At 39.7% G+C, this 27,621-nt stretch overlaps 2 protein-coding genes across 4 annotated transcripts in view; one reads left to right on the forward strand and one right to left on the reverse strand.

Annotated features, from left to right (window-relative positions):
- Positions 1-11,263: 11,263 nt before the first annotated feature.
- Positions 11,264-27,621, forward strand: part of SPATA6L (spermatogenesis associated 6 like) — a 49,202-nt gene continuing 32,844 nt past the window's right edge. For 2 of the 3 annotated variants that reach the window (XM_023509121.1, XM_023509123.1), the window contains exons 1-3: positions 11,264-11,503; positions 15,583-15,720; positions 20,511-20,559. In XM_023509121.1, coding sequence (XP_023364889.1) covers positions 11,465-11,503; positions 15,583-15,720; positions 20,511-20,559 — 226 coding nt within the window. In that variant the 5' untranslated portion in view covers positions 11,264-11,464. The remainder of the gene's footprint in view (positions 11,504-15,582; positions 15,721-20,510; positions 20,560-27,621) is intronic. The other variant, XM_012813178.1, reaches the window with a different exon arrangement.
- On the reverse strand, positions 12,148-15,315 carry PLPP6 (phospholipid phosphatase 6). Its single transcript, XM_003782907.3, has one exon. The coding sequence runs from the start codon at positions 15,230-15,232 to the stop codon at positions 14,354-14,356; it is 879 nt and encodes a 292-aa protein (XP_003782955.2). The 5' UTR covers positions 15,233-15,315; the 3' UTR covers positions 12,148-14,353.

The following is a 27,621-nucleotide window of genomic DNA, read 5'->3' on the forward strand; positions in this document are numbered from 1 at the left end:
GGGGAAGGAGAATTTTAAAAAGCGGGAGCCAATTTTTCTCTCATTTCCGATTACAAGCAACACAGATTTGCATTACTTGGTTGGTTGGAGGAGTACACCAAAGATAAAGTACTGGGGCGAGCATGGCTTTAAAAAATTAAGATCAGTAATCGCTAATAGCGAACGTGTAGAGAGGGCTTCCTGCATTCCTACTTTTGTTTAATCCCAAAGATTTTGCTTTTATCCCCCTTTCTAATAAGAGGAAAAATAGACGCACTGCGCCCGAGGTCACGCATGTTCAGAGGTTAGGATCCAGCCCGGAAAGTCTAACCTCCAAACTTAACCGTTTAACAATCAGGCTTTGCAGCCCTATTCATCATTAAAGACATCCAAATAAAAACGGCGAGACGCCATTTTCCCCCGTGTATTAGATTGGCAAACTTGTGAAATTGGTTAATAACCACATTTGGAACAACATGTGAGGAAATGATGCAAGAATGTCATTTGTGTAACCTTTTGGGAGAAGTAATTTGACAATATGAGAGGCTTAAGTGTTTTGATAACAATAATTTCACTACCAGGAAATTATGCAACGATTATTGTTGCACCAGTATTCCAAGATTTACCTACAAAGGTCTTTTGGCAGAATTTTTTTATGGTAAGAAAAAAGTCTAATTGCCCATCAATAGAGTAACTTAAATAAGTTATGGCATTTGATAAAATAGGATATTATTTAAAAAGAGTAAAGTAAACCTAAATATGCTAATACAGAAATATCTCCAGAATGTCTTGAGCTTTAAAAAAAAAGCAACTTGCAGAATTAGATATTTGTGTATGTGTGTAATGCATAGACTAGTTTTTACACAAAAACTAGTCTCTGTGTGTGTAGAACGTTCCTGAAAGGTATATGAGAAACGTTAATGATTATCTCTGGAAGCCAAAGCTGGGGTGGGGGAGGAAAATTTCTGAGAATCTGTACTTTCCACATTTAGCTTTCCTATATTGTGCTATTTGAATATTTACCAATGATATATACTTAAAGAATAATTTTGATATAACTAAATATGAACATATTTATATATTAATGTTATATATCATAAATGATAATTAGTAATTACAAATAAAAGTTAAGAAGCACTTTTTCACCTACACCCTTTGAGTTTAGGGGTGAAAGGCACAGAAGAAAATGGAAAGGGAGAAATAAAAGGAAAATACTTTTCTTTTTGCTTCCACGAAGCCGCAAATTGCTTTTAACAGTGCCCGACATAAATGCTAAGAGTTGTTTCCTTCCTGCCTTTCTCACTACTTCTCAGTCTTCTTCCCTTCTAGCAGACCTCTAATTTGAAAGTTCCTCATATTTTGGCCAGCGGGGAAAATCTTGTGTATTCCTGGGGCTTTAAATAACATCTGTGTATCGACAGTTCCCAAATTGAAATCCAAGCCCTGACTTTACCCCAGTGCTTCAGACTCATAATGCTAGCTGCTGATTTGACATCTCTTGTTGAATGGCTCATACAAATCTTAAATGTAATGCATGTTAAAAAGAGCATTTTATCTCACCCTGTTCTCCAAAGCTCTTCTTCCTATCTTCTTCAAGTCAATAAAAGGCACCATCATCAAGTCTCATGTCTAGAGATCAGCCTTAATTCCTCCCTGTCCTTTATCTCTCATACCAACAGCAAGTCCTATTGTTTTTACCCTCCAGTACATCTTGAATCTATCTACTTATCTCTAGCTTTACTGCTTCCTCCCTAGGCCAGGACACGATGATCCCTCCTCAACACTACTGTAGTAGTCTTACGTGCTTCTGTTCTATTCTTGCTCCTTATAATCTCTATACAGTTGCCTGAGAGATTTTTTAAAATATATATATAAGTTACATCACAGCCCTGCTTTATCAACTGCATGTTTTCAGTGCAAAAAACTGAAACCCCAGCTAAAAGAGAAACCTCAGCTAACCATAAGAATATTTATTGTCTATTTTAATGAAAAGGATGAAGATAGGTGGTCCCAGAATAGGCTTAGCCTATTCTGATGTCATCAATGACTCAGGTTCTTTATATTCTTCCTCTTCCCTGTCCTAAGTCTACTGACTTTCAGCTTTGGGCTTATTACATCATGGTTGCAGGATGACTGCCACATCCATGGACACTGCATCGAACATTACAGCAGCTAAGGCAGAAAGGGAGAAAAGGAGGCAAAATTATTTTATTCACTTGTGGTTCTCATAACAGAATAAAAGTCTCAAAAGCATCTAGTGGCTTCCCCTTATATTTCAGTGGCCAGAACAGGATTAAATAAATTATTAAAACATAATTTGTTGCCTGGAGCTGAGTACATTGCCACCCAAACAAATCTCAGGTTCTGTTGGTAAGGAGGAAAAGTTTATGGCAGTAAGGTAGACAACCATCACCATAACTGTTTTAAGTTCTTGTGCAAACTAGTGTCATCTTAACTTTGAGTATCATCTCTTAACACACCCCGTTCCTCCTCCTCCTGCACTGTGTGTCTCTCTTAGCATGTTCATTGGATTCCTTTCAGTTCTTCAAACACCATTATCCATTTCTTTCCTGACTCACGATCCTTTGGATTTGCTGTTTCCTTTACCTGAATATTTTTTCTCTTGCTTCTTTGGAAGTCTTGGTAGTGGTCATGCTTTTGGTCTTGCTTTCTCTTTCTAAATGTTAGATTAAATGTTGTTGAACCTTTAGAGAGGCCAGCCTAACCACTGAATCTAAATTAGGCTCTTATTTCCTTTGTAACTGTACCTTTTATCCCACTACCTTGGAAATGTCCTTCCTACTGTTCATCATACTGCTATCTTATTTATGTTCCCTTAGTTAGATTTCTTCCCCCACTAGAAGGTAAGCTCCATAGGAGTACAGATTGTTTCTTATTCATTTTCATCCTTATATGTATATTGCTCAGAACAGTAATTCCTTTTTATTGAGATAGTGTCTCACTATGTTGTCCTGGGTAGGAGTGCTGTGGCGTCACAGCTCACACCAACCTCCAACTCTTGGGCTTAAGCAGTTCTCTTGTCTCAGCCTCCCAAGTAGCTGGGACCAAAGGTACCTGCTACAACACCCGGCTATTTTTTCTGTTGCAGTTGTCATTGTTGTTTAGCAGGCCCAGGCCCGGGTTCAAACCTGCCAGCCTTGGTGCATGTGGTTGGTGCTGTAACCACTGTGCTATGGGCACCAAGCCAGTAATTCTTATTCTTTTTCATCCTTATATGTATATTGTTCAGAATAGTAATTGGCACATACTGTGTACTGAATAAATGTGTGCTGAATAAATAAATAGGGAATGAATGAATGGAAACAAGGATAAAAGAAAAGATGCAGGATTAAATAAAGGCAGAAAAGGGTGAAAAGGGAGCAAAAGATTATATTTTGGTAGGAGATAAGAGGTGGGAATAATGATGTCAGAAATAGCCTCATCTTGAGCCATTGCTGACTTCAGGGCCCAGGCATAGTAGACAACTTTTTTTTCTTTTTAATAAGTCTTGGAACTTAAACATACTTTTTACTTTCTTATGTTGAATAATTAATAAAATTCCTTGGAAATTGCCCTGGGTCATAATTTGCCTACTACTCTCATGGACATAGAGCTAGCCAGCTAAAACTGAAAGGAGTAAATTAGTTTTTTTCTGAATTAGAAATTACTTTAAAATGGAAGGACTATATAGTCCAAAATGCCCAAGGGCAGTCCTTGTGGAAAGACTCCTGTGGCATCATTATGTATGTGTTGAGCCTACAAATGCCAGTCAATCAAAGTATAAGCCAAAGAGTAACATATGAGTCTGACTCATGAACCCTAATAAGGTTTTGTGAAATATATCCCATGTGTGGATCCAGATCCCAAATGACTTCAAGATTGTTAAAAGCTGCTCAACTGCAACTTGATTCCTTCCTTGGAAGTATTTCTGATACTTGGGGAAAATTCTTGAGAAGTATATATACTTAAAGAAATACTTAAATTGTGATCTTCTATTTTGGAAGTTCATGCAGAGATCATTCTTCTTATACAGTGCTACTTTTTTCCTTTAAATGGATTTCCTTTGGAATTGCTTGTAAGGTATTTCACATCAAAATAATTTTATCTGTGCTGTGGTGACTAGATCCACCATATTTTCTCTTTAAGTGTATGTAAGATATCTGTTGAAGAGAATTTTATAGTGATTTCACCAAGAATTCTCTTAATGGGCTATTTTAGGACAGAAAGAGATCTGTATAAAGAAATAATAGCTCTTGTTAAGTATATGTTTAGAATTTTAAATTGTTATTATGAATACTTTTAAACAAAAGTACGGAACTACAGAAACCCCACATATCCATCACCCAGATTTCAATAATTATCATGATTTTGTAATATTTGCTTTGTCTAATCCTTTTACTCATTTTCTGGAGTACTGAAAAACAAAATCTGGCCTGGTGTGGTGGCTCAGAACTTTGGGAGACTGAGGGAGGAGAATCACTTGAGCCCAGGAGTTCTAGGTTACAATGAGCTATGATCATGCAACTGCACTCCAGTCTGAGTGATAGAGTGAGAACTGTCCAAAAAAAAAAAAAAGTAAAAGAAAATAAAAGCAAATCCTTATACAGTATGCATCTCTAAACAATGTTAGTGTTTGCTTTACATAAACACAAGGGTATTATCATACCTATCAAAATTAATAGTATGGTGTTATCTGATGCCCAAACCATAATTAAATCTCCCTTGATAGTCTCAAATATTATATTTAGGTTGGTTTGTTTGAATTAGGGTCCCAACAAAGTCCACATATTACATTTGGTTAAGTCTGTTAAGTATCTTTTAAGCTAGATCAGCACCCCTCACCCCTTTCTTTTTTTGAATTAATGCCATGGACTTGTTTGCAGACTAACTTACTTGTTCAGTTAATGTCCCATATTCTAGATATGCCTGCCTGTTTCTTTGTGGTGTCATTAACATGTTTCACTACCCATATTGCCTTTAAGTGAAATTAGCTATAGAGCAATGGTGCCCATTAGAACTCTTTGTGATAATGAAACAGTGTACCTGCACTAATATAGTAGCTACTAGTGAGCAATTTAAATGTGGGTAATGCAAGTGAGAAACTGAACTTTAAATTTATTTAGTTTTAGGCTGAACTAAATGGTGGCTTATGCCTATAATCCCAGTGCTTTCAAAAGCTAAGGCAGGAAGATCACCCAAAGCTAGGAATTTAAGGCCAGTCTGGGCAACATAGTGAGACTCTGAGTCTACAATTTTTTTTTAAACATTAGCCAGGTGTGGTGCACTCACCTACATAGCAGCCTGGGAGGCTGAGGTAGGATTGCTTGAGCTTGGGAGTTCAAGGCTGTGTGAGCTATAATAATGTCACTGTACTCCATCCTGGACAACAGAGTGACACTTTGTCTCAAAAATAAATAAATAAAATTACATAAGTGTATTTAGTTTTAGTTAATTTAAATAGCTATAGGTGGCTACCATATTGGATAGTCAGCTCTTATGGCTTGATTAGATTCAAGTTCAACTTTCTTGGCAAAAATGCCTCATAGGTGCTTCCTATAAATTACACAGGGAGGCATGTGATATTAACTATTGTAATGTATAGTGGTGCTAGGCTTGATCAGTAAATTCATATGGTGACAACCTGATCCCTCAAATGTAAAGTTTATCCAAAGTAACATTAACCTTTTTTTAAAATATAAACATCATTATACATTTTTTTAGAACCAACAAAAGAGCTCTGTATAGTTCATTGAGCTTTTTTACACATTCAGAGCAGAAGTCAGGAATGTAAATTTTTCTTCTATATAAAAAGAAGTGAGAGTGTGAGAAAACTAAACTGTTGAAGAAAAGTTTAGAGAAAGACTTTGGAGAAAGCTGAATATAAAGGACGATTATTTCTTGGGTCTTGAGGCTGAGTCTGTACTGAAAAACAAAAGTCAGTGATCTGGAAATGCATTACTACTGAAGTAACTCAGATTGTTTCATGTGCTTGGGTGTTTTCTTTTTTCTTTTTAAGCACTTCTTTCAAATGCTAATGATAACTCACTTTGGAAACTCAATCTGCTGGTGTTATTCACACTTGCTAATGAATAATTCAATGGCTTAAAAAATTGTAGGGCCTAACAAGAGAGTCTGTTGAGTTCAGACATAAACAAATGGCCTAGAACAGATTTTGACAGTCTTCTTATCACTTATTAAGGAATACAGTTGCCTTTAGAGAGTCAACTGGCTCTAATAGGAGGGCATGAATGTGATGAAGAGAAAAGGTCCTCTTTCTTACCTACCACCTTGTCAGATAACCTAAGTGGCCCTTCTTTTTGCTGTAGGCAGAGAACTGATAGCAGGATAGAGAGCTCAGCATGCTGAACAGTACTCTAAAACCTGGTTGGACTAACTTTTCCCCTTACAGACTCTGATAAAAGCTTCAGGCTTTCTTCCCATAAAAACACACATATGCACAGGCAGGAAAGGTTGCCTATCATTTCAGGGGATTCGGGACCAAGATAACCAGGGATTACAGGATAAGAAACATTGCAGTAGAAGCAGAAGTGGCAGAAAACTTGCATGGATATTTTTATGGTTTGCAGTACATAGGATATAGCACCCAAAGCTGCTCCTTCCCATGTTCTCAGATTTCTCCTTCCTATTGTTCTATGTTTTCTACTTGTTTTAATTTGTTTTCCTTTTTGGACTAGATAATGCAAGTACTTGGTAAGAACATACATTTTTAAGATACCTAAAGACATTCAAGGAAAAATAAGATTCCTTCCTCTCTACCCCAGTTGCATCATGAGCAGTTCCTAGTGTATCCCTTCAGTAATATTCTGAGTATATGCGTACATGTAATATTCTCCTCCTCTCCCAAATGGCAGCATACTTTACACATCTTTTGCACCATGCTTTTTGTTTCTTAGCTCTGTATTTTAGAAGTTATTTACTATTAGGACTTATGGCTCTGCCTCATTCTTTTCCCATGCTTTATAATATCCCATCGTATGCTAAACCATAATTGATTTAATCTGACCATATGAATTGAACTTTTTTTAAAGAGATGAGGTCGTACTCCGTTGCCAGGCAGGAATGCAATGGTGTGATCATATAGCTCAGGGTAACCTCAAACTCCTAGGCTCAAGTGATACTCTTGCCTCAGCCTCCTCAGTAGCTAGGACAACAGGCACATGCCACCATGCCTAGCTAATTTTTTTTTTTTTAAGAGACAGGGTCTCACTGTGTTGCCCAGGTTGACCTTGAACTGCTGACCTCAAATGATCTTCCCACCTTGGCTTCTCAAAGTGCTGGGATTACAGGTGTAAACCACCATGCTCACCTGTATTTAATGAACATTTAATAGGCTTGCCATGTTTTTAAAGTACAAATAATGGTGCATAATGTGATTTTGTGAAAGTATACTCATGGGATAAATTCCTGGCAGTGGAATTGCTGAGCCAAATTAAACATTTTGATAGACATTATCAAATTGCTTTCCAAAGAAGTTATATGTGGTAGGCAGAATAATGACCCCCAAAGAAGCTCACCTCCTAATCCTTGGAACCTGTAAATATACATAGTAAAGGAGAATATACGGTTGCAGATGGAACTGAAGTTTCTAATCAGCTGATCTTAAAATAGGGAAATTATCCTAGATTAGCTAGGTGGTCTCAATGTAATCACAAAGGTCCTTAGCAGTGGAAGAGAGAACTGGAGAGATGGCAGTGTGAGAAACTCTTGGCCAGAAACTCTGTTGCTGGCTTTGAAGAAAGAAGAAGGGAGTTTGAGCCAAGGGGTGCAGGTAGCCCCTGCAAATGCTAGGAAATGGAAAAGGCAGTCCTGCTGGCACCTCGATTTCAGCCCAGTGAGCTGTGTTGTCTTCTGAGCCACAAAATTGTCAGATAATTTTTTTCTGCTTTTAAGCCCTTAAATTTGTGGTAATTTGTTACATTAGCCATCAAAACCTAATATGTTATATGTATTTGCATACCCACCAACAATGTGTGTGTTGCTCCCCCACACCCCCTATAGCACCTGTTTAAAAATGTTTCTTAGGGCCGGATGCGGTGGCTCATGCCTGTAATCCCAGTACTCTAGGAGGCCAAGGCAGGTGGATCGACTGAGCTTGGAAGTGCAAGACCACCCTGAGCAAGACAACCCTTAGCAAGAGCAAGATCCCATCTTTAAAAATACCCCGGCACTGTGGAGGGCGCCTATCAGGTACTCAGGAGGATGAGGCAAGAGAATCACTTGAGTGTAGGAGTTGGAGGTTGCTGTGAGCTATGATGCCACAGCAGTCTACCAAGGATGACAAAGTGAAATTCTGTCTCAAAAACAGATAAATAAATAATAAATAAAAATGTTTCTTCAGATGAATACTCCTGTTATTTATAAGGAAATGTTTATGATATTGTCTTTTTATTTATTTATTTTTCTGAGGCATTTGATACATAAGCCAACCTGGTAACTCCTGGACTGAGGAGATGCTCTCACCTCAGCCTTCTGGGTAGCTTCAGGTGTGCACCATGGCCAGCTCTAATTTTGTGTCTTATAATAATTTTTTTAGCTAAAAGGAAAACATCTCAGCCATAATTATCTGATTGAGATAGTCTTGTGTTTTGCTAATTTATTCTTTGGAAAATTCCCATTTGGGCTGTTTCACTTCCTTGTCAGGGACCAGGAGGTAAACAGCCTGTGCTGATGTGTCATTCCTGCAGTGCTGATGCCACTGCTGACCAAGCTGCACTGCAGAAACACTCTGGAGAGGTTGTTCTTTGGAATCTGCTTGCTGCCACCAACAGGTACCTACCCAGCAAATAAAGCCATTCTCTCTTCATAAAAAACGTTTTTTGGCATATATTCATGGAGTAGAAGTGCAGTTTTGCGATACTGATAGATTGCATTATGGTGAAATCAGAGCCTTCCCATGCATCCGTCACTGGAGTAGCACACATTGTACCCACCAAGCAACCTCTCATCATCCACCCCCCCTCTTACCCATGTCAGTATTTCCAAGTGGAGATTCCAACCCTTAAATATCTTTATCGGCCTCCTGCCAAGGTGGCAGCCTCAGTGATTTATTACTTTGCAAGATGGGTGAGACACTGTGTATGTAGCAACTTCCACATCTCTGTGGCAGCTGGCAGCCTCAGGTGACCATGGAGTGAGAAATTAACAGAGTGTGATTATTCCTTATCAACTCATTTAATATCCCCATGGCAGAGTAGCAGAAGTATTAATTGCTGTGCTTGGTCCTTTCTTATTCTGCATATTTAGTTTGTCCTGATATGGTGGGACCTCCCATTACCTTTGTACATTAAGCCCTACAGACTGGCTTGACCATTTCTGCATTTAATATCTATTCAAAGATGTTTACTGAGTATCTTCTATATTAGGTATTTAGGATACAGTTAGCCGTGCAGAGTTAATAGACAGTATTCATGAATTACAGGATCAAATGTAAAGCTGCTATTGTGGTAGCTACTACAAAGGGAAGATACATGTATTTATAATAGTAAGATTCCATCTTGTTGGGGACTAGAAGAGAGGGCTAGGTGGGATATGTACATCTGTGTTAATTAACATATGTTAATCAATACCTATACTGGATGATACTTCAAGTAAAGGGTATATAGAATTAGGAAAGGAAAAGGACTAGAAATATTGCTTAGCAGATTAAGGGGGATAAATAGAATGGCCAGAAAGTTGAAGAGAAATCAGAAGAGGGTTGTGCTCTAGAAGCTAAGCAAGGAAAGTCCAGTTGTATCAAGAGTTAAGACTGGGAAGAACACTGGATGGAACTGTGTCTCCAGGGATCAACCAGATGTCTGTGTTGTAGGCCCAGTGATGGAGCAGTGTCCCTGGATTCAAACATGGCTGCCCCCTTATTATTTGCACAGCCTTTGTCTGGCTTCAGATTCTGATTTCAAATTCTTCACCTGTAAATAGGGATATAGTAGTGTCTCCCTCAAAGAGTTACTGTGGGATGAAATGAATTGACATATGCTACATGCCTAATACCTTGCAGATGCTCATAAAGATTAATTCCTTCCTTCCATTATACCTTTGGCTACCTATTTAACCAGCTTTGGTTTCACTCTCTTTGATGTCTTAGGACTGGTGCTGTGGCTTACCTATGAGAATCTTCACAGGTCCATCCTACATCATTTGGGGTGCTAATGAGTTGTTATGGGGTGACAAATCAGTGATTTGGACACAACAGGGAGCCAAGTACCCACTTCTCTGTCTCTTAGGGTACAGAGAGACAGAGCAATAAGAATTAGATACAGTACCCTTCTTATTTTTAATCTGCTTCTGCATCATACTGAGCTTTTGTCCTTCCAGGAAAAGGAACTCTAGTTACCAAAATCAATACCTAATTTTGACTCCAGCCATCTTTCTGCAGTATTTCCAATGCAAAATACTAGTAATAAATGAAGACAATTTAGGCTTTCTTTTTTGGGGGGAAGATAGCATTGGCCCTCTCAGATTTTTTGGATTGCTAAAAGCGGCCACTCCCTGCTTCTTTCCTTCATTTTTGTCTGTCAAATATAGTGAATGGAAGAAATGCCATTTCCCCTATTGGCTGAGAACTCCTGCCTCTGCTTACCACCTCTGATTGTTTTTACAGTGTTAACCGTGGCTTTGGCAAACACAGTAACTACCCATTGGTAGATAATGCAATTCAGTGCTTGCTTTAAATAAACTAAACCCCAGAAAAGGCTGGGCAATGCCATGAAGACAGAGAATGACTTCTATTTCTATTGCAGCTAACACGGGATACCTTTTAAATCTGTTTAAGAATCATCCCTGAATTTCTAATTCACACAGCTTGATTTCTTGTTATTGATGGTTGGCCATGTTTTCCAAACCAAACTTGAGAACATATTTAATAAGCAAAAAGATACCTTTAGGGACAGGCAACTATATCAGATTAGAATTGTTAAGAAATTCTAGGGCTTGGGAGTCATGTAGCTACTAAAAATGCGGAGTGCTTAAATTATAACAGCTCTGGTCTCATTCCATGTTTAGCACAGAAACTAAACATTTTAACACAGTGAGTGTGGATAAAGAAACCTGATGGAGAGAAAACTAGTATCCTTAGCATCTCCGAATCCGGCTACTACATCGAGTACCAGGTCAGCGTGTCTGGCCAGGACACCGCGGGAGAGGAAGCGGACACCTGCCCGCGTCCCCAGGGGACGCGCGCCTGCGCGGCCCTCGTACGTTCCAGGGTGGAAGGTTGCGCTTTGAGTGTCCATGGCAACTCCCCGCTTCCGCCTTCTGGAAGCCTACCCTGCAGCTCTGGTAGTGAGAGACCTGTCCCTGGAAGGCACCGGGGCTGGGAGGGGGACGGATGGGGGACCGAAAGGGTGGGGGGCTGGGGCAGCTTCTGGGAACATTTGCCCCAGGGATTGAGCTAAACTAAGAAAAATCGGTCCAAAGCTCGGCACAAACTGATCTTTTCATTCCAGTCGTTTCGCCCACACAGGGAACGATGCCTCTGGAGGTGGTGGTGGAGCTGCAGATCCGGGCGGTAAGAGATCTACGAACCTGCTCCTTAACCCCAAGACAGACTCCTGGGTGATTTTCATCACCCCTCCCCTACTTACCGCACACACATCATCTTTTGGGACAAATCATACTTCTGTCCCTAAGGTTTTTTTTTTTTTTTATCTTCTAAAGCTAATTTGTTTCTTAGCTTTATCCTGAGTTTTTCCTTTCTTTTAAAACCCTACATTAAATCCAAATGGGCTTTTCTTTTCCTGGATAAAGATTGGCAAAAGGCTTTTTAAAACTTTGCCTTTAACTGACGAGGGAATAAGTGAATTCTAAAATGCTCCATCACTTCCTGATAATTTGCCACCTCTATGAACCAATCAAATATTTTCTAAGCTATTATATTTCCTCCACTGATGGCTCTAGCTTGCTAAATCCAAGTGGGAAGTCAATCAATTAACAAATGTTTTGTAATTAGTCATCACATCCTTCCTAGCTAAGGTACTAAGGTAAAAGAGTGACTCCATTGTTTCTATTTGGAGGGTCAGTCATTGCTTTTATTTTAGCTTCCACTTTCCAGTCCTTGGATCTGTAGTGACAGATGCAGCTTTGCCTCCTAGCTACCAGAGGCTTCTCTAACTGGTCACGATTACAAGCACAATGCTAAAAGGACACCACCAGAGAATCTTGTTAGCCTCCATACAGTTGGCAAATGTGATTGCAACGTATATGTGGCTGTGAAACAAAGCGGATCAACATTTCCTGGCTTTGTCCTACTTTGCTGACAGCAAGCAGGGCCAGACGTATCAACTGTGCTATGTCACGTTCAAGCTTTCAAAACTGTGCAGTAAGATGAAGGAAACTTGGAGAAGCTAAGTAATCAATCAGTAGTCCTGCTCAAGGCAAAAATTAAACAAGTTTTCTTCTCACTTCATTTAACATTACTGGTTAATTTTATTATGATTTTTAAAGGCATTCTTCAGTGTACAATTCATGAACAACGAAATCAGTTTTCTATTCTACAGTACTTTGGAAGCTCCAAAATAATCAGGTGAATTGATCTTCAAAAGCCAGCAAACTCAGGCCCCAGCAAGTAAAACAGGGAATTCCAAAAGTATAACTACAAACCACAAGGTAAGCCGAATGTCAAGCCACCGATATTTGGACTGTGGACACTCCAAGAGGAAATATCATTGCTTCCAAGTATCTGGCCTGAATACTGCTGCAGTTAAAATAAAGGATCTCTCTAAGTTTAAACAACAGACCCAAACCACTTAAAAGTTTTACAGTTTGGCTGAGTTAGCAAGTGAAGAGGTAGTAAGTATTCAGGGTGTTGTGGGAATATATGATTTTAATTGAGGAGTAGCTGTTCCCTTTTTAGTGTGCCCCTCACTCTCAGAAAGTTCCTGTTTCCGTCCAATCAGAATCTACTTATCACAGACTATTGTCTAGGTTCCTACCTGTACCTCTGTATGTCAAAGTATATAATTTTTCTAATTACAAATGCCAAAATAATCAGCCATTAAGATTACCTGAAAACAACACTTCCATAGGTAATTTAAAGGTTTTCTAGTCAGATAGAGCAGCGTTTAAACATATACCCTCTTCCGTATGTCTGGGCCCAAGAATAATGAGCATAATCCACCTTGTGACTAGGGGTCTTTGGTCTTATGATTTTGGAGGCACCATGAATGAACAGCTTTAAATGTAAAATTCAATGTAAACAGAAATTTAGGACTTATGCCTTCCTTGTGCCTGATACTGTGGTAGGCTCCCCTGGTGAATTTCAAGTTAAATACAGTTAACTAAGATGTGCTGTATATAGGAAAATGGAATTTCACGGGAAAAATGATAGTAAACAGGGTCATTCTTGTGGTGTATGAGCAAGCCTATGCTTTTGCATTAAGAAGACATGTTATTTTCCCATTTATTACCCTTATAGAGGAACATTATTCTCTATTCAGTAGGCATGACTGGTCGTAGGGCCTTCTCTCCTGCCATGTGGGTCATTGGTATAATACGTGGTCAGTCTACTCCCCAAAGTTTAGTTTCTCTAACTTCTTCCCAGTGACTTCTTTGTCCCCTGTTATGCTACGTAATTAGTTGTCAACAGAATTACACATGAGGCTATAGTCTCATTTTTCCTTTTTTCTGGGCCCTTAGATACACCCACTTTTTTAAGGTCTTGGTTTATTCTCTGAATGCTAAAAATGTAGTGGGAAATAGCTTTTTAAAGACCTTTTGAGGAGTAGAGGGAGAGAAAGACAGTGCTATCACCTCTTTGTCACTACCCAATCCACAAAAATGGAAGTGATAATAAAGTAAAAAAACTTACCAAGAAAATCAGGATTAAGAAGAGATCTCCCCAACTGTGGCAACAGATCTTCAGGGAATAAACTAGAAAAACCTATGTGTTAGACTTTTAAAATACTGTTTAAAATCTATCTCAGGAAAAGGACTAGGATTGGTACATGGTTTCCCTGCATGTGTATTTACAGAATGAAGATATGTTGCTTTCTCAAAGTTCAAATTACAAGTGATATGTTGATTTAGGGGATTCCTACAAAACACAAATCTTATTAATGTCAACTTTTGAAAAACAGCAACAGTATAACCACCTCAGTTTGGTTTCTTTGCAGTTGTCCTGGAGATATAAGCAGTTGCTGAATAAATATACAATAGAGGGATTTTTTTTTTCTTTCCCTAATATGGCTGTGTTCAGTAATGGCCAGCACGTGCTTCAGCCTAGCAACACATCAAGGCGGTGGGACACCTGAAATCCCAAAAGAAGCCTGAAATGTCTTAAGGGGGGCAAGCAGGATGGCTGATTTAGGTTGGCATCATCAAAATCGTTAGACCTCCTGGTGCCATAATCAGTGAGATGGGGTCATTGCTGATTCCACAGTACAAAGAGGATGGGAGCATTGTGGGGTGAGAGCCAGTAATAGTTCACGAGGCTGTACTGCATGTAGCCCAGAAAAAAGCCAAAAGCCACGTCGGTGACATTGTGTCGCCCCAGCATGACCCTGGAGAGGCCCAAGACGAAGGCCCACAGCACCACCAGCACCCTCAGCGGAATGGCCAGCACCAGGTGGTTCAGGATGAACCTCGACACCAGGGCGGCTCTCGTGGCATGGCCCGAAGGGAAGGAGTACTTGTCCACCGAGAGAGTGAAAAACATATCCATCTGGTTATGCGCCGGGCGGCGCCTGCGGACCAGCCCTTTAATCAGGGCCACGAGCAGCAGGTCCAACATCAGGGAGAAGAGCAGGTTCATCAGTACCTCGCGCCCGGCCCAGCTGTCGCTCCTGGACAGGCAGTAGAAGGTGCCCAGTAGCCAGGGGATGCCGTGTCCCGAGATCTCCAGCAGTTTCATAAGGGGCCGCACGCTGCCCCAAGACGAGCTCTCCCCAGCGCACACCCCCAGCTTCTTGGACAGCCACAGGTCGATGGCTAGTAGGGAGCGCAGGGCGATGCCCAAGAAGGACGGGTTCAGGTCCATGCGGTCCTCCTCGGGCAGTGGGGGCGGGGGCGCCTGCGAGGGGCCGGCCGCGGCCAGCGGGAAGGAGCCGCGGCGGTGCACGGGGCTCTCGGACGCGCGCAGCCGGGCACAGGTGAGGTCCGCGCCCGGAGCGCGGCTGCTGAGCAGGGACTGGAACTCGAACCTGCCGCCGCCGCCATGGGCTGGGCTCCCGGGGCTGCTGCTGCTGCTCGAGGCCGAGGCGCCCAGCGGCCTTCCCTCGGCGCTCCTACGGGGGCTCGGCATCGCGGCGGGCGGCCCCGACCCCGGGACCCGACCGGACTCCACAGAGGCTCCGGGGCCCTGCAGCCTCTTCCGCTTCCGCACTGCCATCCTGGAGGGGCGGGGAGAGAAGCGGGCGCGGGCGCGATTGTGACACCTGGCGGAGAGGTGGGAGGGAATTGGAATTTCCACTGTGCGGGCGGGGAGGAGAGAAGAGGAGTAGGGAGCATTTTGGGTTGGGAGGTATAGGAGCGGGAATCCGTGGATGGGGGGTGGAGTGGAGAATTTCAGTGTCCAGTGGGAGTTTAGGAGAAATAGAGTCCCATTTAACAAACCAAACCAAACCCTGCTTTCTCTCTCTTTCTTTTTTGAAGATCTCTTGCCCAGGGGTGTTCCTGCCTGACAAGCAAGATGTGTACCTGGGGGTCTACCTCCTGAATCAGTACTTGGAGACACACTGCTTTCCTTCTGTGTTCCCTATTATGATTCATCAGAACATGAGATTTGAAAAGGTGCTTTTGACTTTCTCTTTGAGTTTTGCTGCCTGAAGATAATCTAATAGTTCTTATAAAGAACATGATTCTTATTAAATTATTTTGTAAATTTCTTTAAAAATATTACCCGATTGAACTTGAGCAGGGTGCAAAACCACAGTCGGCCTTGAAGCAAAATCGCGGTTGATTTTGCTTCGCAGATCTGAGCCAAGTTCTATCTACCTAGTGCTAAATACCCTGGTCGATGTTTCCTATTCTTGGAACTCCCCTGGTATTTTCTAACTGGAGCAGAGAGAGCATTTCTGAATGTTTCTTAGAGGTGTTACAGGCAATTGCATTACATTTACGAAAAAGATTACTAATAAAGTGCAGATTATTAAAATGATTTCTTTAGATCCAGAAAAATTATGAAAAACTATAAGCAAAGTAGTTAAATCCTTTAATTGATATCCTGTAACAAAACAAGAGGGCTTTTCAGATTTATTGAGTTTCCTTGGGTCTTGTTTTTTTTTTTTTAGCTACAGTGATAAAGGCTAGATTCCATTCCAGTGAATACCATAGTGATATAAATAGCCAAAATATAAGCTTCTTCCCACTATTTAATAGAATATTAATATTATTACTTTGCAGTCACTGACAGTCCCCTACAGTCTTTGTTTTGGAATTTGGAGATGAAATCAGTTTTAGCCTTAATAAAGTCTAATGGTTTTTGCCCCAAACAATGTCACAGAAGTAGATCTTTTGGTGAGAGAGAAGGCTCCAGTTTAGAGCATATCACTTTTAATGGTCTGGAAGATGGTGCCCAGAAAATGACCTGTTTTGACTTGAGGTTGGGAGAGGAAAAGAAAATCAATTTTCTGAAGGGCTAGGGTGAATCCTAGGGCTAGGATTATAAATCACAGCTTATTAATTTACACAACTACTATACCAAACTGGTCAAATAGAAGAAGAGAGAAACAAATGGCTGTAGTCATGGAACACAGTCAGAATCAAATGGGACCTACTTCTCTCATTTAGACATTGGAAGTGGTTAAAAGTTGGTGGTAAAATGCAATCTTTTTTTCCCCGAAGAATTTTCTTACTAGTTTTTATCAATTTTGGATTTGCTCTGTGGAAATGTTTTAAAATATTTTTTTTGATTGGTGTATTCCAGAATTTTTGTTTTTTTTTAAATTGTTTTTTATTACATCATAACTTTGTACATTGATGCATTTATGGGGTTCAGGGTACTGCTTCAATATACAATGTGAAATGCTTACATTGACCTAAGTAACACATCCATCACAATATTACTTATATCTTAATAGTTTTGAAATGTACCATTGCATCGTGCACATTAGGTGAGGCCCTCCCCCCCTCCCCGAATACCTTCCCTCCTCCCATATACCCCTTCCCCTCCCCACTCACTCTTCTTCCCTGCTTAAAATCTTTTTGTATAAGAAGCCCAGGGATACAAAATCATGGAAGCATTTAGTTCATTCTTGATTTGTAAAAGAGGGAGTCTGAGTTACATTTTAGATGCCACTATTGCTCTGTTGCAAAGCTATACATTTGAGATTACTATTCAAACATACCATGGAGCCATTTTTCATTTTATGAAATACAATTAAATAATTGGTCTCTTGCATGAGTTGTTTGGGTTCATATGCCAGCTTTCTTCCGGTTGCTTTTGCTTCCTCATATCTTTTCTGTTCTCTAGCTGCAAATACTTGTAACCAGTAGTGAAAACATTTTCTTTTCCTTGGATCTTCTGTGTAATTTAGAATTGGAAGTACTAAATTATGTACATAAATTACTCATAAAAATGTATGTGTTTGAGTAGTTCATGTCAATCATTTATGCCCCAAGATCACGCTTGAGAAAATCCTTAGATGTGAGTATATCAGTTTCCTAGAGCTATCATTGCAAAAGTACCACAAATGGTGTGGCTTAAACAATAGACACTTATTACCTCAGTTCTGAAGACTATGAGGTCTGAAATCGAAGCGTTGACAGGGTCATGCTTCCTCTAAAGGAACTAGGGAAGGATCTGTTCCAGGCCTCTCTCTAGCTTCTAATATTCCTTGACTTGTGGCAGCATAATTTTAGTATTACATGGCATTCACTCTGTGTGTATATTGTTAAAATTTTATTTTGGAGGGGTGGACATTAGGCTGGAGTGGTTCCAGTTAAGTTCCTATGTAAGCACATTGACCAGATACGGCCAACTAATCTCTAACTAGAGACTTTACCAATTAGAAATTGCCAACTGGCCTCTAAGTAGGGTCTTTCCATCCTAACCAGTCAAATATATTTTCTTTGATTGGTCCCACCTCACTCTGTAAAAGCTGTTACTGATAGTGTAGTAATGGAACTCTTTGAACCTCTTCTGATTCTGAATGATGCATGGCTCGTGAATTGTTTTTTCTCAAATAAACCCTATTAAATTTATCTTGCCCAGAGTTATTTATCTAACAGTTTCTGTGCTCAAATTCCCACTTTTATGAGGACACCAGTCATATTAGATTAGGGCCTTGCCTTACTCCAGCATGACCTCATTCTAATTTACATAATTGCATCTGCAATAACCTTATTTGCAAATTAAAGTCACATTCTGAGATACTAGGGTTAGGACTTCAACCTGTGATTTTTTATGGGGAGAGGGGATAGTTCAACACATAACAATGGGTGGAGTGAAAAAATGCAATTATTGGCTTGGTAACCCTAGCACTCCAGGAGGCCAAGGCAGGTAGATTGCTTGACCTCAGGAGTTCCAGACCAGCCGGAGCAAGAGTGATTCCCCATCTCTACTAAAAATAGAAAAACTGGCTGGGTTTTCTGGTCTGTGCCTGTAATCCCAGATACTTGGAGGCTGGGACAGGAGGATCCCTTGAGCCCAAGAGACTGATGTTGCTGTGAGCTACGATGACATTATGGCAGTCTCCCCAGGGTGACAAAGTGAGACAAAAAGAGACTCTCTCTCTTAAAAAAAATGCAGTTATTGAAGTAATTTGAGGAAAAAAATGTTACCCACATTTACTTGATAACTCCAAGTTAGTAAAACAAAAATGGATTACAGGGAATAGCCCCCAGTTTTTTTTTTTTTTCTTTAAAGCAAACCCGGCTTTGGACCCAAGAGCATATTTTAAGTTTTAACATTAATTAGATCAGACCTTTTAAGCTTGAAATCAAACTCTGCTGAAAACTTTTTGTTTCTTACAGAATTCTAGAGTTCAGAGGAGGGGCACACTATGCTTTTAATTTCAGTCCTCTCCCAGGCCTTTTTTCCTCAGGATGAACTATGGTGATTTGGCAATGGCTGGACAGATATGGTATTTTCCTTGTGTTTCATGATACACTTAAAACTTATGAATCTCTCTGTTTCTCTGAATCTTTGTAGGAGTGTAGCTACTAGTACTTAGCTTTTCTTTGGTGTTACACATAGAATTTCTTTTATGTTCTTTTTTTAGTGCACCTAATTGCTTGGGAAGAGAAGTCATTCATTCAGTTAACATTTAGTGAGTATCTGTTGTATACAGTATGTTTTTCTAGGCACTCACACAAGATTCTTTGTGGTTAATGCAGGGTGTACTTTTAGCAACACAGTGGAACTCTGTCAAGTTGATGACATTTTTGACACATGGTAAATTTAGCTAACTGAGATTTTATTGCATTTGTTATTGTTGCATTAATTCTCATTCATTTATTTTATAATCATTTGTTGAACTCTTTTTAACCACCCACTTTGGCCAGGTGTGGTGATGGCTTATGCCTGTAATCTTAGCACTCTGGGAGGCTGAGGCAGGTATAGATTGAGCTCACAAGTTCTGAGTTGGAGACTAGCCTGAGCAAGAAAAAGAGACAATGCCCTTTTGCCCCTTGTCTCTCAAAAAAAAAAAAAAAATACTAGCTGGACACTGTGGCAGTTGCCTATAGTCCCAGCTACTCTGAGGCTGAAGCAGGAGGATCACCTGAGCCCAAAAGTTTTAGGTTGCTGTGAGCTATGATAACACAGCACTCTACCAAAGGGGACAAAGTGAGACTTTTGTCTCAAAAAATAAAACAAAACACATACACACAATCTGTTAAAGGGGTTTTGGTTGAATTCTAAAATATTATATGACTGGATTTTATATATGGTAATTATTTAGAAAAATATAATCTATAGTTTTTATAAGGTTTTTGAGACAGATTCTCACTATGCCACCCTCAGTAGAGTACTGTGACGTCATCATAGTTCACAGCAACCTAAAACTCTTGGACTCAAGCAATCCTCTTGCTTCAGCCTCCTGAGTAGATGGGACTATAGGCGTGCATCACCAACCTCAGCTAGTTTTTCTGTTTTTAGTAAAGATGGGTTCTCATTTTGCTCAGGCTGGTCTGGAACTCCTGAGCTCAAGCAATCCACTCGCCTTGGCCTCATGAGTGCTAGGGTTACAGGCATGAGCCATCGTGCTGGTGTATAGTTTCTGTAAGTATTAATACTTACTACTACAACTTGAAAATTTATTATTCCGGCTTGGCGCCTGTGGCTCAAGCGGCTAAGGCACCAGCCACATACACCTAAGGTGGCCGGTTCGAATCCAGCCCGGGCCAGCCAAACAACAATGACAGCTGCAACCAAAAAAAAGTAGCCAGGCATTGTGGTGGGCACCTATCGTCCCAGCTACTTGGGAGGCGGAGGCAGGAGACTCACTTGAGCCCAGGAGCTGGAGGTTGCTGTGAGCTGATATGCCACAGCACTCTACCCAGGGGGACAGCTTGAGGCCCTGCCTCACAAAAAAAAAAAAAAAAAAAAGAAAATTTATGATTCCTATTTTCCTCTGCAGGTATTTGAAACTGCAATAGATCCTGGAGCTGTAGTAGACCGTTTAGAAGGTAGGTATTCTCAAAAAACCAAACCAAACCAAAACCAACCAACACCAAAACAATGCAGAACAAAAATACAAGACTATTGTATATTAAATCATAGATAGAAAATTCTTTTATTTTCTGAACTGTGATACTTCCATGTTTGATCCATGTTTAGTTTTAGAGCATATGTAAAATTTTAATCATGTTTTTTATTCTCTTAAAAACTCTTTTTTAAATATAGATAGGATTTGCCAGATGGCATAATTCTCTTTGGTTATTTATTTGTAAAAAGTAAGTGGTTTTTATATATTCACAGGGTTGTACGACTATCACCACAATCAATCAGGCATTTAATCAATTAATATTTTCATGGCTGCATATTCACAAACTGCTATATTCATTAGCAATTACTGCTTGTTCTCTGCCAACTTCCCCTGCCACAGGCAACCACTAATCTTTCTGTCTTTATAGATTTGCTTATTCTGAATATTTCGTATGAATGAGATTATACAATTTGTGGTCCCTTGTGATGGGATTTTTTCACTTAGCACATTTTCAAGGTTTACCCATATTATAGTACGTGCCAGTACTTATTTTCTTTTTATGGCCAAATAATATTCCAATGTATGAATAGACCATATTTTGTTTTTTCACTCATTAGTTGTGGTGGACATTTGGGGTGTTTCTACTTTTAGGCTATGATGAATAATGATATTGTGAATATATCAATGTACAACTTTTCCTGTGGAGATATGTTTTAATTTCTCTTGGCTGTATACCTGGGAGTGAAATTGTAGTTCATATGGAAACTATATATTTAACCTCTTAAGTAACTTTCACACTATTTTGCAAAGGAACTGAATCATTTTATATCTCACCAGCAATGTATATGGGTTCCATTTTTCTTTTTTTTTTTTTGAGACAGAGCCTCAAGCTATCCCCCTGGGTAGAGTGCCGTGGCATTACAGCTCACAGCAACCTCCAACTCCTGGGCTCAAGCGAGTCTCCTGCCTCCATCTCCCAAGTAGCTGGGACCACAGGCGCCCGCCACAACGCCTGGCTATTTTTTGGTTGCAGCCATCATTGTTGTTTGGCGGGTCCGGGCTGGGGATTTGAACCCGCCACCTTAGGTGTACGTGGCTGGTGCCTTAGCCGGTTGAGCTATAGGTGCCGAGCCGGGTTCCATTTTTCTACATCCTGGCCAACACTTGTTATTACCTATCTTTTTGATTGGTAGCCATCCCTGTGGGTGAGAAGTAATATCTCTTCATTGTTTTGATATGCATTTCTCTGATGACTAATGGTGTTGAGCACTTTTTCATGAGATTATTGGCCATTTGTATTTTTTTTTTTGAGGAATGTTTATTAAGATCTTTTGCCTACTTTCTAATTGAGTTGTCATTTCTTATTGAGTTGTAAATGTTCTTTATATATTCTAGGTACAAGTAAATTGTCAGATATGCAAATATTTTCTCCTATTCTAGTCTTTCACTTTCTTGATGGTATTTTTTGAAACACAAAGCTTTTTAATTTTGATAAGTTCCAGTTTATCTATTTTTTTGTTGTTTCTTGGGCTTTTGATGTCATCTCTAGGAAACCATTGCTTAATTCAAGATCATGAAGGCTTACATTTATGTTTTCTTCTAAGAGTTTTATAGTTTTGGCCCTCACATCTGGGTCTATGACTTGTATTGATTTTTATAGATGGTAGGAGGTAGGGGACCAATTTCATTCTTTTGCATATAGATATCCAGTTGTCTTAGCACCATTTCGTAAAAAGACTATTTTTTTCCCATTGAATTGTTTTGACATTCTTTTGAAATCAACTTACAGCTGACAAGAGGGTTTATTTTTAGATCCTCAATTCTATTCCATTGAGCCATATTTCTATTTTTTTGCCAACACACAATCTTGATTACCATAGCTTTATAGAAAATTTTGAAATCAAGGAGTGTGAGTCTTCCAACTTCTTTCTTCTTTTTCAAAACTATATGTCTGCTATTTGGGGCCACTTGATTTTCCAAATGAATGTTAAAATCAGCTTATCCTTTTCCACAAAGAAGCCAGCTGGGTTGTTGATAGGGGTTGTATTGAATCTGTAGATATATTGGAGTGGTATTGCTATCTTAATAACATTAAGTCTTTCATTAATGAGGGACTTTTCACTAATAAGGGATTTTTCCATTTATGTAGATTATTTTAATGATATTTTGTAATTTTTAGTATACAAATCTTGTATTTATTTTATACTGTTTGATGCTGTTGTAAGTGGAATTTTTAAAAATTTTCATTTTCAGATTGATTATTTTCAGTGTATAGAAATCCAATTGATTTTGCATATAGTATACTGATATTTTATCCTGCAAACCTGCTGAACTTGTTTATTAGTTTTAGGATTTTCATTGATTCCTTAGCATTTTCTGTTTATAAATTCATGTCATCTGTGAATAGAAGAAGCTTCTTCCTTTACAGTTTGGATGCATTTTATTTCATTTCCTTGTCTAATCACCCTGACTAGAATCTGTAAGAGACTGTAACAGAAGCAATGAAAATGAGCATTCTTGTCTTGTCCCTGATGCTAGGGAGAAAAACAATTAGTTTTTTCCCCATTAATTGTGATGCCACATGTTGGTTTTACATAAATGTCCTATATCAGGTTGAAGAAGTTTCCTTCTATTTTTAATTGTTGAATTTTTATCATGAAAAAATGTTGAATTTTATCACATACTTTTTCTGTGCCTAGTAAAGCCATCATGTAGGTTTTTCCTTTATTTTATTGATATACTAATTGGTTTTTAACTAAACCAACCATACATTCCTTGGGTAATTCTCAGTTGATTATGGAGTATAATCCTTTCTATGTGCTGCTGGATTTGGTTTGTCCGTGTTGGGCAGAAGTTTTTTGAGACTGTAGTTATTAGAGATATTGGTCTGTAGTTCTTGTTTTCTTCTGGCATCTTTGGCTTTGGTAATACCGGCCCCATAGAATTAGTTGGGAAGAGTTCTCTCCTTTTCCGTTTTTTGGAAGATTTTTGTGAATATTTGGTAATAATTTTTTAAACATTCGATAGAATCCAGATGATAAAGTCACCTGGACCTGGGCTTGTCTTTGGGTTGTTTCTGATTGCTCATTTCATCTTTCTTTTTGTCAAAGATCTTTTCAGATTTTCTATTTTTTCTAGAGTCAGTTTGGTACTTGTGTCTTTCTAGGAATTTTTCCATTTCATTTAAGTTAGATAATTTGTTGACATAAAGTCATTCATAGTATTTCCTTTTCATTTCTGTAAAATCAGTGGTAATGTCCCCTCTTTCATTTCTGATTTTAGTCATTTGAGTCTTTTCTCTAAGCCTATCAGTTTTGTTTATCTTTTGAAAGAATCAACTTTTTGGATCCATTGATTCTTCTCTATTGTTTTCCTTTTTTAAACGGAGCTTCACTCTGTTTCCCAGGCCAGTGCCATCACATCAGTCTACCTCACAGCAACCTCAAACTCCTGGGTTCAACACATCTTCCTGCCTCAGCCTCCAGAGTAGCTGGGACTATAGCATCCATAATGACACCCTGCTGATTTTTCAATTTTTAGTAGAGATAAGAGATCTTACTCTTTCTCAACCTGGTCTCAGACTCCTGAGCTCAAGGGATCCTCCCACTTTGGCTTCCCAAAGGATTTCAGGTGTCAGCCACTGAAACTAGCTGATTTTCTCTTGTCTGTTTCATTAATTTCTGCTTAATCTTTTTTTTTTTTTTCTTTTTTGAGAAGAGTCTCACTCTGTCACCTTGGGGTTGAATGCTGTGGCATTATCATATGTCACAGAAACATCAAACTCTTGGGCTGAAGCGATCCTCATGTCTCAGCTTCCCAGGTAGCTGGGACTACAGGCACCTGTCACAATGTTTGAGTACCTTTTCTTTTCTTTTCTGTTGCCCTGGGTAGAGTGCAGTGGCATCACAGCTCACAGCAACCTCCAAGTCTTGGGCTTAAATGCTGTGGCGTTATCATATGTCACAGAAACATCAAACTCCTGGGCTGAAGCGATCCTCATGCCTCAGCTTCCCAGGTAGCTGGGACTACAGGCACCTGCCACAATGTTTGGGTACCTTTTCTTTTCTTTTCTGTTGCCCTGGGTAGAGTGCTGTGGCATCACAGCTCACAGCAACCTCCAATTCTTGGGCTTAAATGATTCTCTTGCATCAGCCTCCCAAGTAGCTGGCTCTACAGGCACCTGCCACAACTCCCGGCTGTTTTTTGGTTGTAGTTGTCATTGCTGTTTGGCAGGCCTGGGCTGGATTTGAACACGCCACCTCTGGTGTATGTGGCTGGTGCCTTAGTTGCTTGAACCTTGGGGACTTTCCTATATGCAGTAGAGACAGCTCTTGTTCAGGCTGGTCTGAAACTCCTGAGTTCAAGCAATCCACCCGCCTTGTCCTCCCAGAGCGTTAGGATTCCAGGTGTGAGCCATCTCAACTGGCCAATTTCTGCTTAATCTTTATTGTTTTCTTCCCTTTGCTTTAGGTTTAGTTTGCTCTTTTTTTTTTTTTCAGGGTCTTGAGGCAAAAGGCTAGTGGATTATTTTTGTCTGTTTTTGGTATGATTTTTAGTCATATTCTTAAGCTTTCTGAAATTTTCAACTGAGATTTTATTCTGTTGAAAGAATTAGGACCAAGGTCACAGATGATGGCAGAATATAGAGAAACCATCTGGAGCAGGTACCAGGTGAGCTGAGGCAGTGATAGATAGAGGGTAGAGAAGCATCCTAGGCATCAGGCTGCCGTGCCAGGTGGATTAAGGAGTTTGAAATTAGGCAAAGTGGGCTCGGTGCCTGTAGCTCAACCGGCTAAGGCGCCAGCCACATACACCTAAGGTGGTGGGTTCGAATCCAGCCTGGACCCGCCAAACAACAATGACGGCTGCAACCAAAAAATAGCCAGGCATTGTGGCGGGCACCTGTGGTCCCAGCTACTTGGGAGGCTGAGGCAGGAGACTTGCTTGAGCCCAGGAGTTGGAGGTTGCTGTGAGCTGTAATGCCACGGTACTTTACCCAGGGGGACAGCTTGAGGCTCTGTCTCAAAAAAAAAAAAAAAAAAAAAGAAATTAGGCTAAGTGTGAGTCAGTGCCTACATGCAGGTAAGAATAGTCACTGACCAGGTGTTCTGGAACACAAGGGCAGAACAGGAAGGCAATGGCTCAGAAAACCAGATAGATAATAAGGAACTAGAAAATCTATAGTCATTATAGGTTAAGGTAAAGTGGAAGAGTCAGAAACAGTGAGTGGGACTTTGAAGGACTTGGCTGGATGTGGGCATACTTAAAACTCACAGCATCTGGAGAAGACCCTGGTTCCAGCTCATGCCATTCAAAGACTGGAAACTCAGGAAGAGGGGTTGCTGTGGGAGGAATTAAACTTTGGACAGGTTTAGTTTGGGGTGTTAGTGGGACATGCAAGTGGAAATGTCCAGTAGCAAGGAACATAAGATTTTTGAAAATCAGGAAAAATATAGATGTGGTCTGTCGATAGAGATTGGATAGTCTGTAACATGTAGATTTTAATTAACTGAAATGGTCCAGGGAGTGTGAACAGAAAAGGCCCACAGACAACTCTAAGCAACACAAGGGGGGAAGACTGAGGAAACAAAGCCTGAGAAGGAACAGCTGTAAACTGTCTCCAACATAAGCTGTTTCCTAAATTATCAGGGTCAATTATTTTTTTTGAAGGACTAATTTGTGTGTCTCAGGAAGACATCAAAGCAATAAGATATGAAAAGTAATATCTTTGGAACTAGGCCTTTTAAAAAGTGGATGTTATGCCCAAATTGATTTATTCTACTTAACATTTCTACCCGAATGTTAAGAATCAGGAAGGTATACCATTTCTCTGAAATGGGTCACATTTGTAAGAACACTGAATCTCTCAATCTTCTTTAAATGTGAAAGAGACTCTGTATGGTGGCTCATGCCTATAATCCCAGCACTTTGGGAGACCAAGACAAGAAGATTGCTTGAGACCAGGAGTTAGTGAAACCTCCCTACCCTCATCTCTAAAAAAAAATAATTTTAAAAATTAGTGAGATGTGGTGGTGTGCACCTGTAGTCCTAGCTACTTTGGAAACTGAAGCAAGAGGATCACTTGAGCCGCAGAGGTTGAGGCTGCAGAGAGCTACATTAGTACACTCCACTCCCCTCCGGCCTTAATGACAGAGACCCTGTCTAAATTAAAAAGAAATCCAAAAGAAAAATTCAGCATTTTAAACGACTGTACAAGAATTAGGATCTTTCATTTCAGTTCCAACATATCAAGCCCGGTTGGTGGTCTGAAGGATAAAAGAACATAAGAATAGTTCTCTAGGTCACTTATTCGTGATTTGCTCTGTCCTTGATATTTAAAGCAAGTATGGAGTGTGTAATGCTATTCTAGCAGGCAATTAAAAGCTGTAGGTGTTTTATGAAGCATCCTAATTAACTTGTTCTGTGGAAGAATGTGATTTTTTCAATGAACTATCCTGTGCACAAGAGCACAGGCCCTGGTAGCAGGCTCCTTCAATGTCACTGTTAAAGCATGTGTATATTTCTTTTTTGGATTTAGTTGCCTCATTCATAAAAATTAGGATAGCCATTATACTGGACTCACAGGGTTGTGAGGAGAATTGCTTGAATGTAAGGAATTTAGAGCCTGAAACCAATTATGTACTTAGTATTACCATTGGTGTGATGGTTGGCAAGTGTATTTCCCTTTACCACTTTGAAAACCTAAAATTTTAGGCATTTTTTGGCTTTTAAGTTTCTCAGCCTTCAAAGTTTTGTCCTGTGCATTCATATATATTTTTTTATAAATTTACAAAATGAGAATTTTACTTTTATTGTCTACTTTTAAATGTTTTTACTTGAAATATTTTGTGGGAATTATCTTTACTGATTTTTTATTTGTATAATTTGTTTTAAGTTATCTTTAAGATTTAAATTTTCTTCTTGTCCTTACCTTGTGCATGGGCTCACTGTTTCTAAGTATATTCTGAACACAAGAAACATTTAAAAAGTTACATTTTAGGTCTAATTTGTATAGTCTCGTCACTGTTTTAAGCAAGATAAA

This window comes from Otolemur garnettii, unplaced genomic scaffold (genome assembly GCF_000181295.1).
Source record: "Otolemur garnettii isolate 467f Iridium unplaced genomic scaffold, OtoGar3 scaffold00006, whole genome shotgun sequence".
Lineage (NCBI taxonomy): Eukaryota > Metazoa > Chordata > Mammalia > Primates > Galagidae > Otolemur > Otolemur garnettii.